The 17,960-nt window shown below is 42.2% G+C and overlaps 1 protein-coding gene across 1 annotated transcript in view; it reads left to right on the forward strand.

Moving 5' to 3' along the window:
* The window catches only part of SNX24 (sorting nexin 24), a 99,545-nt gene that overhangs the window by 36,810 nt on the left and 44,775 nt on the right, over positions 1 to 17,960 (forward strand). Inside the window, exon 2 of the mRNA XM_068422830.1 lies at positions 11,955 to 12,038. Within this exon, the coding sequence (XP_068278931.1) occupies positions 11,955 to 12,038 (84 nt within the window). The remainder of the gene's footprint in view (positions 1 to 11,954; positions 12,039 to 17,960) is intronic.

Below are 17,960 nucleotides of genomic sequence, written 5' to 3' on the forward strand. Positions count from 1 at the left end.
GATTGCCTAGACTATATCACACAGGAACGCGTCCAGGCGGGTTTTGAATGTCTGCAGAGAAGGAGACTCCACAACCTCTCTGGGCAGCCTGTTCCAGTGTTCAGTCACCCTCACCGTAAAGAAGTTTTTCCTCAAATTTAAGTGGAACCTCCTGTGTTCCAGCTTGCACCCATTGCCCCTTGTCCTGTCAAGGGATGTCACTGAGAAGAGCCTGGCTCCCTCCTCATGACACTTGCCCTTTACATATTTATAAACATTAATGAGGTCACCCCTCAGTCTCCTCTAAGCTAAAGAGACCCAGCTCCCTCAGCCTCTCCTCATAAGGGAGATGTTCCACCCCCTTAATCATCTTCGTGGCTCTGCGCTGGACTCTCTCTAGCAGTTCCCTGTCCTTCTTGAACTGAGGGGCCCAGAACTGGACACAATATTCCAGGTGCAGCCTCAGCAGGGCAGAGTAGAGGGGGAGGAGAACCTCTCTTGACCTGCTAACCACACCCCTTCTAATACACCCCAGGATGCCATTGGCCTTCTTGGCCACAAGGGCACACTGCTGGCTCATGGTCATCCTGCTGTCCACTAGGACCCCCAGGTCCCTTTCCCCTATGCTGCTCTCCAACAGGTCTGCCCCCAACTTGTACTGGTACATGGGGTTGTTCAACCACCCTGCTCCCTTTTGTGGGACGCCTGCATCTCGCTGACGGCAGCTCCGCAGGTGTACCCGGGATAGAGCCAGGCTGGCCTCCTGGGCACTGAGCTTTGTCCAGACTTTGCCACGAGTTTTGCAGCTTGTGCTGCACACACTGCTGCTACTGCTATGCTGCCAGCAGTACATGAACTAGTCTAAATCTGGCTCAGGAATATCTGCATTCTCTGTGGCCACCAAGCCAAGTACAACATAAATGCTCTGTTAGTCACAGCATCTACATTCAGAAGCTTAAAAACTTAAATCTTAATTTGGGCACAATATTTTATTATTTTGGGGAACTGTTTGTTATAGCTGGTCATGCATTTTCTTCAGTAGTTGTGCTGAGTTTGTCGCTTCCATTCTCTCCACCTTCCTTACACGTGAAGAACCATCTGGTTTTCTGCAGTTGGATATATTAATAACCGCATCCTGGTAGCCTGTTTCAGGTCTTCTCTCAGTCACAGTGGGCTTAGTCCACTAAGAAATGAAACTGCCTTACAGCTATTTGAGCTTCTTTCTTCATCCCACTTTGAATTACCATTCAAAAGAGATTAACCTGGCAAGGGAAACCTTTGGTGAGCAAGATGGCATTCTTTGATAAATTGATAGGATGATTCTTCTTTTCAGAAATGAGTGCTAATGTTTGAAATAGTGCTGTCAGTTGCATGTAAGAATAATGCAGATGGCAGGCAATAGCAGAGGTAATTAGGTTGCCATTTTGGAAGGCAGACCAGTGCTAATTTAGTGCAAGTTTGGATGAATTAACTCTTTGAAAGGAAGTGCCTGAAAATGTTACATGCATCCTGCTTGCTCATCTTCATTATTAACAGAATAGCATTTGAATCCTCTATTTTGGGGCTGAAGACAGGCTAATCCCAATATTTAAATACATGAAAGATCTTTGCTAAGCTGCACATTAGAAAAGCAACCTCTTTTGACTACTTTGACTACTGCACTTGAAAAATGATTCGGATGAACTACTTATGTTGACAGGTAAAGAGAAGCAGAGACTTCTCAGATGGATTACTGCAGAGACCCTACTAAGAAAAGATGCAAGGTGGATATACAGTATTTCTTTCTGCTGGTATTTATTCACCATGAAGAATGTGGAGCTGATTTTTAATAGCTTGTGTATACTGTAACTTGACTAAATACTGTTGTGTTTCGTGTTCATATGTGTTTAGTTAGTCACCAGCAGACAAAAAGGCTAAATTCACATACCATGGTAGACATACCATGGAATATGAGACAGTACAAAGCCGGCTCCTTTGAAGTGTAATGCTCATCACCCTACTGCATGTATACTTTTTTAATGTGTTCTTTGACACCATTTGACATTTTTGTTTGTAAACAAAACATCTGTGCTTTGGAGGTCTTAGGTGGCCTAGATGTTCTCCAGACAGCAAATACAGGTGCAAGCAAAGTAACACAGACTTAACATTTCTAGAAAAACCTTAGTCTTGTGTGTAGCTTCTTGCAAAAGGGATTTTCTTGCAGCTACTTGGCTGCAATGTGGGGGCACTTTCATTGTGGTTAGGAGTTGTGTTCTGCCTTGAGAAGTGAGAGGACTCTTTATAGACTTTCCAGATAAAATAGAAAATGATTTTGTGACAAAATAGAAGAGTCCTTATATTTCATCAAACTTAGAATTCATCTGTTTCATGTAAATATATTCTTGCCATCAGTTATTTTTTGCAATATTTAATTTTATTCCAATGTACTATTTCTATTGGAAAGCTGATCTTTTCCATAAAAAGGCTCATAGTTGTTCTATTAGTAGAGTACCTCTGATAAGAGACATTGAGATGATCCAGATGGACAGATAGAGCAGAGCAGGCTTATTTTTTTGTCTGTGTAACTGTAGGCATTAAGATGTGTTAGGAACTTTTTCCTTTTTCAGTAAAAGATCAACACATTTTTCCTTAAGTTTGATTCTAAGGAAGTTAGCCAAATAGGTGACCACAGTGACAGTGAGATTTTGAACGGGTGCCATCTGTGTAACAGTTGTGCTCTGCAGGGCTAATAAAGAAAAAATATCAAAAGCAAGTCAGATCTCATAGCTTCTTGGTTTAGTTACAAATTAAATTTCCATAGTCAGTGTTAAGCTGGCAAGGGAAAGGCTTTTTAGCTTGGAAAGGCAAGTAAGTTATTTTTCAGGAAATGACAGAGAAGTTCCTATGGGATTTTATGAACCATGTGTTTGGAAAAGATTGGTTTAAAGAGAGTTGAAAAAATCAGAAAACTACTTACTCTTACATGTCAGCTACTCTTTCATTCAACAGTGACAGCTCCATGGAAGCCTCCCTTGAGCTTCCCATGTTGTACAAATTACAAAACTTTCTGACTGGATAGCAATATAAATTGTTTTACTACCTCTTCATCTAAACCCTAAGAAATATGACATACACTTCTCAAAGGCTGTCTTCAGAAAGAATACCCCCAAGTCCCATGCAAGCCTTTTGTACGTAATTCCTACCAACACTGTGCCATTTTATGAGTGGAGGAGACCCATACTGCAAAAGAGCATAGGAGAGGGAATATCCTTAATTATTTTGTTTTATTGGTGGGAGAGACAAACCGCATGCTGAAAGGTTCTCAGAGAGACTGTAGTCTGGTTTAGGTAGGTACTGGTACCAGTAACACTGGTGTTAGTGAAGAGAAAGCTTTTTCAGTAAATAAATGGCTGAAGGTTACATAAAATTAGTAAGGAGACATTTGAAGTAGGAGCCATTCATGCTAGAACATGATGTCCAGGCCCAAAGAGTTGTGGTGAATGGAGTTAAATCCAGTTGGCGACCAGTCACAAGTGATGTTCCCCAGGGCTCAGTATTGGGGCCAGTCCTCTTTAATGTCTTTATCAGTGATGAGGACGAGGGTATCGAGTGCACCCTCAGTAAGTTCGCGGACGACACCAAGTTGGGCGGGAGTGTTGAGCTGCTGGAGGGTAGGAAGGCTCTGCAGAGGGATATGGACAGGTTGGATCGATGGGCTGAGGCCAATTGTGTGAGATTCAACAAGGCCAAGTGTCAGGTCCTGCACTTGGGTCACAACAACCCCATGCACCGCTACAGGCTGGGGGAAGAGTGGCTGGAAAGCTGCCTGGTGGAAAAGGATCTGGGGGTGTTAGTTGATGGCCGGCTGACTGTGAGCCAGCAGTGTGCCCAGGTGGCCAAGAAGGCCAACAGCATCCTGGCTTGTATCAGAAATAGTGTGGCCAGCAGGACTAGGGAAGTGATCATCCCCCTGTACTTGGCACTGGTGAGGCCACACCTCAAATAGTGTGTTCAGTTTTGGGTCCCTCACTACAAGAAAGACATTGAGGTGCTGGAGCGAGTCCAAAGAAAGGCAACAAAGCTGGTGAAGGGTCTGGAGAACAAGTCTTATGAGGAGCGGCTGAGGGAACTGGGGTTGTTAAGTCTGGAGAAAAGGAGGCTGAGGGGAGACCTTATCTCTCTCTACAACTACCTGAAAGGAGGTTGTAGCGAGGGGGGTGTCAGTTTCTTCTCCCAGGTGACAAGTGATAGGACGAGAGGAAACGACCCCAAGTTGTGCCAGGGGAGGTTTAGATTGGATATCAGGAAAATTTTCTTCACCAAAAGGGCTGTCAAGGATTGGAACAGGCTGCCCAGGGAAGTGGTAGAATCCCCATCCCTGGAGGTGTTTAAAAGACATGTAGATGTGGTGCTTAGGGACATGGTTTAGTGGTGGACTTGGCAGTGCTGGGGTAACAGTTGGACTCAATGATCTTAAAGGTCCTTTCCAACCAAAACGATTCTATGATTATATGATTCTGTGTGCTTGTGATTGTTCTTAGGTACACGTCTTTATTTTCAATAATGAAGGTCCAAGTTAGATTGCAGTAACATGAGATTTAACAGAAGGAGTCAGTGAAACAACATACTTGTCCTCTCAATGGGTTTATGTCACAGTAGAAAATCTATGTATTGTATTATAAAAACAGTAAGGCTGCTTTTCCAGGCCAGGAGGGGTCAGGTAACTGCTTCACACAGGCTGGAGCTGTTGGGAATATTGCCTGGAAATCCTGCCATGAATGTTTCACTTCTCTGACATGGTCTTTCTTCTTCACAGACTCTGGCCAAAGCAACTTCATAATTGCATAATGTCCAGCCTTGATTTCCATAGTTAATAAAGCTATGTGCTTTTTTTCTTGTGCTGTAACTTAATATTGTACATTGTATTTGGGACTAAGTGAAACAGTCTGATTTCATATTACAGACATGACAGTGCTTGGGGTGGGGGAAAAGGCCTGTTTGTGCGTCCACCCCAACTTTTGAGCTTACTTTAGGTAAGATAAGCACATCTTATAATGGATAATGTAATGGTTCTGAATCTCTTTGGAGCCCTTGAGTAAAAGTGAACGCTTGTGTTGAGTAGAGCTGTACTGCTGGAGGTCGAAGCACAGGCACAACAAGCAGGTGCCAGGCTCAGCAGGGCGGCAGAGGTAGCTGTGGGCCCATTGCCTGTCTGTGAGGACCAGTGCTCCTAACATCTGCACTAGCTGAGCTGCCTGTCTGCAGCTCCTGCTTTCTGCCTGCTCTCGTGGCCACCAGGAAGAAGGGTTCAGCGCATGTGGGGACTGCTACTAGGAAGGATGGATGACTCTCAGCTCTGTCCCTGTTCGTCCTCCCCCTCAACACTGATTACTCTCTGTTTCTAATACCTGATATTTTGCTTCTTTTCCTTTACTGCCTCTTACAGCCACTTTCATCCCTTCTTAGGGCCCCAGAAAGACCAAAATGATCAAACTGAGCTCTTCAGGGCTGTTCTGCTTCTTTCTTTACTGTGCCCCAACTTGTTTTCCAGTTGTGCAGCAGGAGGGGGCCCCTTTCCTTATGGGAAGACTGTGCAGGAGCTTGTATAGGGGCTGCTTGTGTAGAGTGGGGAGAGCAATTGCTACAGGGAGGAGGCAAAGATGTGACTATAAGCAATCTACCTAAGGCACAAGAGGTCTTAAGTCTCACCAAGTGGACATGATGGGGATAACCCAAAGTAAACAGCGGGTGCAGGACAGGGGAGAACTAGAACTGAGGGGATGTGGTTGGAGAGGAGAGAAAAGGGGAGATTTCCCTCACCTCATGCCTCTGTGACCCATGTCAGCCTCTCTCTGCGCCCTTGAGCTACCCTGTGCCCACTGCAGAACTGAGTTTTGCTGCCCCCCCTTCCAAAGCATGAAGTCAGAATAAGTTAATTTGTTTTCATTTGGAGGATAGTGAGGTCCAGTTTTATCAAGGCTCCTATGAAGTTTGAGTTGGCTCTGAATACCATCCTTGTCTCCGCCTCTGCTGTGGAGGGCATTCGGAAGTATGGAGCATTGACATGAGGCACTTACACCCCTGAGATACCAAATTGCTGCTGCAGCTACATGCAGCTCTGGTTACCGCCACCACCCAGTTGCTCTTACTGATTCTCTGGACTATCGTTTCCCCCAGATGAGCTGGATGGGAATAGGTTCAAAGTCATCTTTTGATCTTTACTATATGCCGTGGTCTTGTTCTAGTCATAGCACAACTGAGACAGAAAATGTGCCATTGTCTGAACAATAATGAAACACTAAACACGTGGAAATCCTATTAGTGTTTCATGGACCGTAGGTGTCATTTCATTGGCTCTGGAATTCCTTCCATATGGCCATGACAAAGGTTTAAGGTTGAGTTTCATGACACTTTGAATGCATTAGCTGTTCCTCAGACAAAAGTCTGTCAAGCATACTGAAGCATCTAAAGGGATGGATTTATTTCTGTAAGTAATGTATTAAATAGAATTAGTGTTGGTAAGCTTGGTCTTGAGAGAGAAAAGCACAGTACCAGAATTTTGTGGGGTTTTCTTTCCTGGTGAATGTTAGGCAAATGTGTCTGGTTTTCTGCTTCTGGTTTTTGTATCTTCTCATTCTAAACAAGGCTGCCCCAAATCTCTTTCTCAACTGTAATTTTTCAGAAGTTTATGTACTTTGCAATTCTTTTTTTCATGTACAAATGTACACAATATGATAGTATTAATTTACCATAATTATAAACTGTGTGGTTAATGTAATTTCCATGAGTGAATATTTTGGACAGGTTAGATAGATGGGCCGAGACCAACGGCGTGAGGTTCAACAAGAACAAGTGCCGGGTCTTACACTTTGGCCGCAACAACCCCATGCAGCTCTACAGGCTGGGGGAAGAGTGGTTAGAAAGCGGCCCAGCGGAAAGAGACCTGGGGGTGCTGATCGACAGCCGGCTCAACATGAGCCAGCAGTGTGCCCAGGTGGCCAAGAAGGCCAATGGCATCCTGGCCTCCATTAGGAATAGTGTAGCCAGCCGGTCTAGGGAAGTGATCGTCCCTCTGTACTCGGCACTGGTGAGGCTGCACCTTGAATCCTGTGTCCAGTTGTGGGCCCTCACTTCAAGAAAGATGTTGAGTGTTGGAGCTAGTCTAGAGGAGGGCGACCAAGCTGGTGAAGGGTCTGGGGGGTCTGTCCTATGAGGAACGGCTGAGGGAGCTGGGGTTGTTTAGCCTGGAGAAGAGGAGGCTCCGAGGTGACCTTATTGCAGTCTACAACTACCTGAAGGGAGGCTGTAGTGAAGTGGGAGTCGGCCTCTTCTCCCGGGCAACTAGCGATAGGACAAGAGGACATAGCCTCAAGCTTCGCCAGGGGAGGTTCAGGTTGGACATTAGGAAGAATTTCTTTTCAGAAAGGGTTATTAGACATTGGAATGGGCTGCCCAGGGAGGTTGTGGAGTCACCATCTCTGGATGTGTTTAAGAAAAGACTGGACATGGCACTTAGTGCCATGGTCTAGTTGACATGGTGGTGTCAGGGCAATGGTTGGACTCAGTGATCCCAGAGGTCTCGTCCAACCTGATTGGTTCTGTGATTCTGTGATATAAAAGTGCCATCTGTGTATTTCTCATGTAATAGAAAACCAAGCTGAGAAGTTAACTATTCTTGTTAGTTTTCCTCCCTCCTCCTGATCATGTTTGTCATTCTTGTCTGTGTTTTTTGTTTCATTCTTGTCTGTGTTTTTTGTTAAACTGATAATTCTGTGAAGCTGCATATTTTCAGTAAATTATCAGATAAAAGATATACTTTTGTATCCAGTGTAAGCACTTGACACAGGTAAGAGCTGATGGAGGGCAGTATCAGTGTTATTTACCACACAGTTCTTGATGTGCACTTACACCGGTGGGCTTACAAGAAGGCATGGGTGGTTCTTGTATGTCTTACTGGTTCCTATTTTCTTCCATTTGTGCATTCTGTCTTGGAAATTCACAGTGACAGTGTACCAATTGTTTGCCTACATATAATCCAGTTGTTACGTAGTACTGTCCGGTTTCTGCAGCAAGAAGAGAAATGTAAGTATTGTTCTTGAAAACAGCGAAAAAGGATCATTCAGTTAAAGGTTTGCTAATGAACAGAAATGGATACATTCAGGAAAATGGCATGATTAGGCATACTTGCTAACAATAAGAAATGAAGAAAATGGTTTCCAAGATCTGAATATAATCCATATCTTTGGAACAAAGTGGAGGCAAAGAGGAAAGGCAAAAAAGGCTTTTCCTTCTTTTAAAAAATCCTACGTAAATCTGTTTTGTAGTCAGATCTGAAAGTTTTTACTGTCTTATTAATGAAAACCCTAGGAGTTCTTCTTGAAGAGTTTCCTTCACAGGTTTGATGGTTATGAATTGCATATGAATTGATGGATCTGCAATTCTGCTAGGCAAAAGATCAACATTGTTCATACTGATACCTAATCCAAAGGTGTTTGTCCCATAGATCCATTTATGTGGGTTAAATTCTGTTAGAAGAGTGCTTTTAATTGATAATGATCTTCTGGCTTTGTGCAAACATCCTTGATAACTGTTGTGGTAGTAACCAAGAAAGGTGAGTCATTTCTAGTTTCAGAGTACTTGTGAAGAGTTTTCTGATTGGTGTCTTCATATCTATGGGTCCTTGTGTCCTAGTCAGGATCAACTGCAAATCTTTTAGTGCAGTGTAATTTCTGGTATTTCAATGACTATGGGAAAAGCATTTTGCTTGTCTTATCCAGTGATTAATTGTTGCATTTTTCATTTAACTAACTGTCACTTATAAAAAGTCATATGTCTTTTCAGGTTATCTGTTCATAGAACATGAACATTTTTACAAGAAAAGTAATTTCCTTGCAGTGTTGCAGTTTTTCCCCCATAGTTCTTCCCTCTTTATTTTGGCACTTTCATCTATGTTCAGCAGTTTCCTTACATTGTTTGGCTGTCAGGGCCTGCAATTGCTCAGTTAAATTTGTGTGAGTTTGTCTATAGCTATTTTGAATCCATGAAGAGATTGTCTCTCTCTCATAAGCTAATATATCTTTCTGTCTTTCACACAAAGCCATGTCGTTATATGAAATAGTGGCACAGAAACTCACTTCTGCGCTTTTAGTTTGCTCTTGTGAATTGTGATCTGGTAAACAGTGAGGAGGAAAACCTGGAATCTATGCTGTCTAAATAAAATCATTTAATAATATGAAGTTCATAAGCACAATATATGTTACTTCACTGACTTGCGTTTCTGCTTTATAAGTTACTTTGTAAATCAATTTAATATTTAGATTTGCATTAAACAGAAATGTTTACAGATTTTCTACTTTATCACAAATTGCTTTACATTTCTGAAATATAGGTGACACAGTGAGTAGATTAGAAATGCCATTTGCAGGGTTTTGTTTTCAAACAGTAATTTTCAACTCCGTGCACAGCAGATCTGTTGTCCAGCTATGTAAATTTTAGATGGCTGCTAAAGCTGGATCCAAGGGCTCTGGATGGTAGGAGGGAAACTTAAAGCCTCTGTACTGGTACAAACAGTTGAGGGTGTAAAGGTAGCAGATCTGTGGTTTTGGAAATGGCAGCACCGTGTACGGGAAGCTGTGGTTCTCTCTTCTCACTTCTGCAAAAGTGACCAGCAAATATATTCTTTACTGATCTTGTTAGCAAAAATTATGCAAACAGTAATTAAAACTTTGCTAAGATTAAAAAGAAGGCTGAATAAATGCTGCATACTTTCTGGTGTTCTGAAGCCATTTCTGTAATTCCTTAAGCAGTGATGAAGCACAGAACAAAATAGTTACATGCTTTGAAAAGAAGGTCCACAGAGGGATTTATATTTCCTTTCTTCCCCATATTCCACCTATTCTCCTTTGTGAAATGACAGATTTATAGACTTCAGAGGGAAAGACGTTTCTCTGAAGTTGCACATATATGACTAAAACCAAAATGGGACTGCACAAGCCAAGCCATGATTCACAAGAAAGTTACCTGTCAAGGGAGTGCTTATAGGTGAGGTGGGAGCCCCTTAGATGTCTCCAAATAGCTTGGAAAACCCTGTAGCCAACAAAAGTGCTAAACTAACAGTGGTGCAGAGGCTCTTAGCTGACTGAGGTGTAAATGGGTGTTCTGAGTTGTTCATAATGCTGGAGATTTAATATCAAGTTAACTCAAAACAGTTGCAACACCTTAACTAGTGACTTATGGTCACTTCTGACTTAACTAGTTTCATGTTCTCTTATCTGTTCTTCCCACCAAAGTATCCTTGAAACTCCTTCAATGCAGTGGCTTTCCTGTACAATCCAAAGCATTTTGTTCTTGCAGAACTATTTCTTTCATACAGTGTGTAGAATGTAAGATGTAAATAATGCTTTCCTCTCATACAATTAGAATGTTAAGTCTCAACTAAAGAAAAAAGCCTACATTGATTTTTGTTTGCATGTGATTCTCTTTACAACTCTGGACTTACAACATATTCCTAATGGTGCCTTGGAGTTTTTTCACAAGTAGAGGAAAATTGTTTAATAGCCAATAGCTGTTTTCCCAAAATAGTCTAAATAGATAGGGAGGGGAAAAAAATCAGTGCACCCAAATAAGGTCATCTGCTTGCAGTGCTTAGGACACAGAAGTAGTCCTTTTCAAAGAGGTAGAATGTAGCGCAAGTTATTTTGATGGATTACATCGATCTGAACTAATTTTGGTAATGTAAACATTGGGGTGAAATGACTGCAGTCCCATCCGTACTGCATTCAAACAAAGGTAGACTCATTTCAGTCTGGATTAAATAAAATGCTGTCTGTTCTAATGTGGTTTGGCTAGCCGGTGAAAACCATAGCATTTTGACCTGTTTGAAAGGCAGGTTCTAGTGGACAATGGATAAGTGTTTATCCAGCATGATTTCTGTATGTTTGCTCTGATCAATGCCAGCTGGGCATGTTGTGACAGAAACCCCTTTTTTCTACGTTCAGGCATAAACACTGTTTGCAAATTTATTTCAAATAACTTTTTATTTGGCCTAAATCTTGGGTCTTGATGTAATCATCTGTCCTGAACATCATCTCTTATTGTCCTGGAAATAATTGTTTCCAGCATTTTCTGAGAAAAACAGAAAACAAAGAACTCCTCCATAGAGCAGGCACCTTTCCTGTATTGCTTTTCTGCATTGCTTTTCTGCTGATCTTGTTTTCATTTAATAGACCATGTTTTCTTGAGTACTTCAAAATATTTCTCATCACTTGCCCTCAGAACTGACCCAGTGACCTGCAAATCAAGAAAATGTCATGTTAGTGACTACTAATTAGTGGATCCAGAGAGCTGCTTCTCCTGGCCTATCAACCTTCCAGAGGCAGCAACAAAAGCTGTCACATGTATCATACAAAGAAAACAAGCATTTGCCATGTTTGGGTTTTTTTTTTTTTTCCTAGGGTGTGGATAGTAGCACAAGCTCAGTTGAGCCTACAGATGGAATTTGTAGGTTAGGAGGCAATTGACCTACTATATAGCGTTTGCATTTATTTCTCCTTTTCCATGTATAACATACTGAATCTGTTATCCGGTTCTTACTGAGCACGTGTGAGTGTGTTAGTGTGCCATATTGTAAGAGGGAAAAAGAATGAGTATTTCTTTTCTCTCTTTTTTTTTTTGTTCTTGCCATCCTTTGTTTTAATCTTTTTTTTAACTACTTTAAAATATTTCTGAAAGGGAATATTTTAATGCTTAGTTTTTAATGTGCAGTATACAGTCCAAGCTTAACTTGTCTTTTTGTATGTTTGTTGAACAAACTGGCTAACAGAAGATTCATCCATACTTCCCATTAATCATTGTTGTGCTTCTGCACCTCGTGAGTCATCATGGGTTTTTGGGGACCACCTACTGGAATGACCGTGGTAAAATATACAGTCACAGCCATGTCACAGAACTGTTTGTGCAAGTGCACTAATCTCCTTTTTGTTATTTGTAATTTTCAGGTCTTTAAAATAGAGGTGCTAATGAGTGGAAGGAAACACTTTGTGGAGAAGAGATATAGTGAATTCCATGCACTTCATAAAAAGGTAGTGAACTCTTTCTTTTTAAGATGTAACTGTGTTTTGCCTTAGTTGTGATGTTTTCTTCTCGAAATTGTTACTATACCTGGTTTATCTTAAATACATCTTGTGATTTGTGCCTCTGGAAATAAGTTCCCAACTAACTCAGTTTCTTCTCTGTTTTGTGGAAAGGGATGATGACTTCTCAGATTTTTCTAACTCTCCTTTTCTTTTTGATTATTGTTTACATGCTGCATTGCTAAAATGCTGTCTGTAGTATGTTTTTTTCTTCCTTGTAAAATCACAAAATAAGACACATTCCTATAGCAAATGAATACATTTTTGGGTTTTATCCAATTAGGCCAATAATTTGTTAGTTCCATAAATTGTGTTGCTAACCTGCTATATGTAAAGCTGAGGAAACAACTTGTATACACCAGGAAACTAGATATGAAAAAGACTGAGTAGACCATCTCAGTCTGCTGCTCTTCATACAATGAATGTGATACAAAATATCTGCTAAGCGTGTATACTGAATCATCTTACTAATATATAGAAGGGAACTCAGTACTGTCAGGATTGGTTATCCACTGATTTTTCTTTAAATTGTTTTGAGCACTATTAGAGGAAAAGTATGATTTCTCCTCTCCGGGCTGAACTGGATGCTGCTATACAGTTGTGCAGCTGAAAGGCAAGTTTTACATTTTTTTCTGCCTTATGGAGGCCAAGACTGTGAAGGAAAATTCTGGAAAAGCATTACAGCCCTTTGCCAGCGGTGGGGCTGCAATGAAGAGCTTTGATCCTTCATTCATGAAGTTCAACAAGGCCAAGTGCAAGGTCCTGCACATGGGTCGGGGCAATCCCAATCACAGATACAGGCTGGGCAGACAATGAATTGAGAGCAGGCCTGAGGAGAAGGACTTGGGGGTGATGGTTGATGAGAAGCTCAACATGAGCCAGCAGTGTGTGCTTGCAGCCCAGAAGGCCAACTGTATCCTGGGCTGCATCAAAAGCAGCATGGCCAGCAGGTCGAGGGAGGTGATTCTGCCCATTTCTCGTGGGACCCCACCTGGAGTACTGTGTCCAGCTCTGGGAACCCCAATATAAGAAGGACATGGAGCTGTTGGAACGAGTGCAGAGGAGGGCCACGAAGATGATCAGAGGGCTGGAGCACCTCTCCTGTGAGAGGAGACATGGAGCTGTTGGAACGAGTCCAGAGGAGGGCCACGAAGATGATCAGAGGGCTGGAGCACCTCTCTTCTCAGCCTATGAAGAGAGACTGAGAGAGTTGGGGCTGTTCAGCCTGGAGAAGAGAAGGCTCTGGGGAGACCTTTTAGCAGCCTTCCAGTATCTGAAGGGGGCCTACAGGAAAGCTGGAGAGGGGCTTTTTACAAGGGCATGTAGTGATAGGACGACGGGTAACGGTTTTAAACTAAAAGAGGGTAGGTTTAGATTAGATATTAGGATGAAATTCTTTCCTGTGAGGATGGTGAGTGGAACAGGTTGCCCAGAGAAGTTGTAGATGTCCCCTCCTGGCAGTGTTCAAGGCCAGGTTGGATGGGGCTTTGAGCAACGTAGTCTAGTGGAAGGTGTCCCTGGCCGTGGCAGAGGGGTTGGAACTAGATGACCTTTAAGGTCCCTTCCAACCCAAACTATTCTATGATTCTATGAAATGGCAGAGAGGAGCACAGGCCTTTACAGCTTCTGCCACTGCAGTGTCAGAGGAGTGTACCCACACCAGCATGATTGCTGGTGGCCCTGAATCAGCTCAGGAATCATCTCATTCAGGGAAGAAGCATTATCCTGGTGGCAGAGAGGATGGATTTTGCCAGCTTTGTATGGTGTATGGACATAAGCAAACTTGGGTCAACAAAAGGCAACTATTGACCCATCTGTGTGTTGGCCCTTGAAAGTCCAAAGAACAAGAATATATTTTGCTTTACTGAACCATAATTAAGATGTGCTATTATTTCTTGCCTTTTTGCTTCTTGCCCCAGTTGTGGTATAAGCTGCCACTTTTTAATACTAATTTCCTTGTTTATTGTTTTAATTCAGATGTGTCTCAGTATTTTCCCCCATGTGTTCACATTGAATATGATACCACATGAAAAACAGTATCAGAAACAGTAGTACAACTCACTCACCCACCACCAAGCCTTGAAATACATGTGTGCTTTTTTTTACATATGAGAATAATCCTACAACTGAAAGTAAAGCAAGTGAGTAGAGATTATACACTAAACAAGTTAGGAAACATTAAGAGGGGAAAATCAAGATTTATGTGCTTAAAATGCACCCTACCCAAGTAGACCATCTCCTCTAGTTAGAATAGAGTAGAGTAGAGTAGAATAGAATAGAATAGAATAGAATAGAATAGAATAGAATAGAATAGAATAGAATAGAATAGAATAGAATAGAATACTTCATTTGGAAGGGACCTACAACAATCATCTAGTCCAACTGCCTGACCAAAAGTTAAAAGCATGGCACTTAAGGGCATTGTCCAAGTGCGTCTTAAATACTGAAAAGCTTGGGGCATTGGCCACCTGTCTAGGAAGCCTGTTCCGGTGTTTGAGCACCCTCTCGGTAAAGAAATGCTTCCTAATGTCCAGTCTGAACCTTCCCTGACACAGCTTTGAACCACTCCTATGCGTCCTGTCACTGGGTACCAGGGAGAAGAGATCAGCATCTCCCTCTCCACTTCACCTCCTCAGGAAGCTGTAGAGTGCAATGAGGTCGCCCCTCAGCCTCCTTTTCTCCAAACTAGACAAGCCCAAGGTCCTCAGCCACTCCTCACAGGACATGCCTGCCAGCCCTGCCACCAGCTTTGTTGCCCTTCTCTGGACGCATTCAAGGACATTAACATTCTTCTTAAATTGCGGGGCCCAGAACTGCACAAGGTGAGGCTGCACCAATGCTGAACACAGCGGGATAGTCACCTCTTTTGACCGGCTGGTTATGCTGTGTTTGATGCACCCCAGGATGCAGTTTGCTCCCTTGGCTGCCAGAGCACACTGCTGGCTTGCACTGAGCCTGCTGTCAACCAGCACCCCCAGATCCCTTTCTGCAGGGCTGCTCTCCAGCCACTCCTCTCCAAATTTATAATTGTGCTCAGCGTTACTCCATCCTTGGTGTGGATCTGGCATTTGGACGAGTTAAATTTCATGTCATTGCTGATTGCCCAATGCTCCAGTCTATCCAGATCCCTCTGCAAGGCCTCTTGCCCCTCAAGAAAGTCAGCAGCACCTCCCAGTTTGGGATCACCAACAAACTTGCTAGTGGTGCATGCAACTCCTGCATCCAGATCATTGATAAATACATGGAACAGGACTGGCCCTAGAGTTGAGCCCTGAGGAACAATGCTGATGCCTGGTCGCCAGCCAGATGTAGCCCCGTTCACTACAATCCTTTGAGCTCTGCCCTTCAGCCAGTTCTTCACCCAGCGTTCTGTGAACCCGGTCATCCCACAGCTGGACGGCTAGTCCAGAAGGATGTTGTGAGGGAAAGTATTAAAAGCCTTACTAAAATCCAGAAAAACTACATCCACCGCCTCCGCTTCATCCACTTGGTGGGCGACCTGGTCATAGAAGGACATCAAATTAAACAGGACTTTCCCTTTGTGAACCCACGTTGACTGTGCCTGATGATTGCATTGTTCTTTAAATGCCTTTCAATAGCACCCAGTATGATCTTCTCCATAATTTTTCCAGGAACTGAGGTTAGACCAATAGGTCTGTAGTTCCCTGGATCTTCCCTCACACCCTTCTTGTAAACTGGAATAACACTAGCTAGCTTCCAGTCCACAGGGACCTCCCCAGACTCCCAAGACCTTTGGTAGATGATCGAGAGGGGTCTGGCCATAACATCCACTAGCTCCTTCAGTGTGCTCAGATCAATCCCAGCATGCCCCATGGACTTCTGAACATGCACCTGATACAGCGATCCCTTAACAATTTCAGTGTCCACAAATGGAAAGTCACTGTTCCCCCACTCGTGGTCCTTCAACTCAGGGAACCGGGCAGCCCAAGGTGTATCTGTATTATTAAAGACTGAGGCAAAAAAAACATTTAATGCCACTGCTTTTTCTTCTTCCCTTTGTTGTTGTCTAATTTCACTGTAATTTCTGGAGTTGCACAATTACTCCACACAAAAGTCACGAATTACTGCAGTCTCGCTCTCAGGTTTGTCTCCTTGCACACTGGTTCCTCTGTGGTAACTCCCATTGCAGAGATTTCTCCTTAGAACACCAGAAAAACCATAAATGATGGTGCCATTCTCTCTTTCCAGAAATAGCAGCAAAATAAACAAACCCAAAAAACAGGTATTTTAACCAGACACTTTGCACCACTCGTCAATTTTGTTTCATCTCACTCCTTATCTGCTTGCTGTCTGTTTATATTACTCTGCAAACTTGATAGTGACTTTTCTTATTTGTTCCCTGTACAGATGCAAAGCACCCAGTGTATTTTGGCAACAATATACCTCTTTCTGAAGTCTTACTTTCTGAAGTTGTAGTGAAATTTCAGTAAACATGGTTGAACAGCTCGTGCTCTAAACCTTTCTTAGTGCTTTCAGTGTTACAGAAATCCTGGAGAAAGCATCCTCTGGTAATACAGTATGCGGTTTCACCCTTTCTTCTCCGCTCTGTTTTGTGTTAGAGCAGAAGCTCTAAATGGTCTTAAAAAAATAGGGTGTGTATTTTAACAGTTTCTACAGGAGAAGAATATTTTGAACTTTTATCTCAATTGTTCTTTGTGAACAATTTGTTCACTTCTCATGACGCTATTTATACTCAGGTCCAGATACCAGTTTGCTTTCAGCATGCCAATAGGATATTTATTTTTTGTTCCTGTCTCCCCCTTTAATTTAAAATGTAAGTTTCACTCTAAATTGCTGTGAGTACATGGCAATTGGAAAGGTATCTTTAGACTTACTGCATATTCAAGGTGCCCTTAGTGCTGGAGATGTCTGTAGTGTGCAGGAGAAACAAAGCTTCTGTAGAGAACAGCCGTGGTAGAAAATGGGAATAAAGGCTGAAGGGGAGATGGTGTCTTTTTCCGGAGAAGGACATTCTCCACTGGCGTCGTATGGAGGAAGGAGGACTCCATTGCTCATATAGGACATCATTCATTCATCAGAATGCCAGTTAATGTTTTGATTAATTTTGATTTTTTTTTTTAAAACCAAAGCCGTTTCCAAGAACGTGGCTGGATTTTTCTCCTTCCTGGGTTCAACCTTTCTTACATTCCAGTTGTGTAAAAAAGTAAAGCCCCACTTCCTGTGCAATCTGTCTGTTGTGGAAAAGGTTTAAAATCTTCTCAAGACTGCTGTGCTACACCAGGATTACAAATCATTCCCTTGACAGAAAACATGCACTGCTGTTGGCTTTTTTGAAGTAGTTTGCATAGGCCATTATAGTTTGACCTGGTTATGAACAACAAACCAGGCCTTTCAGACTATGCACCATTCAAATTACAGTATTGTATTCAAGTCTGAACAGAAATTTTATTATTTTCATGTGGAGAGTTTTTTAGAAAGAATTAAATCCTTTCTATGTGCACAACATAGTTAAAAATACAACCATTTATTTGTATTTACTCCCTAATTCCTTTTTATACTTTTTTCCCTTTACAGTTTTGAATATTTGTAGTTCTTTTTAAGCACCAGAATGCCAGAAGGTGATAGTGTTACAACTACTGCAGTGAAATCTACAAAAATCTTAAGTTCTATACGTCTTGTTTTGCAAGTTATTTATAATTTTATAATGATTAGTGTACACTCTAAATCATATTGATTTCCACACTTGAACAAATAATTCTTTACTTCGTAATTTGAGCCATCTTTTAGTCTTGCAGGAAATAGAGACTACAGTAAGTCAAATAGGCGTTAGGTCAGTGTTATGGACAAGAAGGGATTACAGACAATAAGTGTCCTCAGATAAATATTTCT

This window comes from Nyctibius grandis, chromosome Z, assembly GCF_013368605.1.
Source record: "Nyctibius grandis isolate bNycGra1 chromosome Z, bNycGra1.pri, whole genome shotgun sequence".
Classification (NCBI taxonomy): domain Eukaryota; kingdom Metazoa; phylum Chordata; class Aves; order Nyctibiiformes; family Nyctibiidae; genus Nyctibius; species Nyctibius grandis.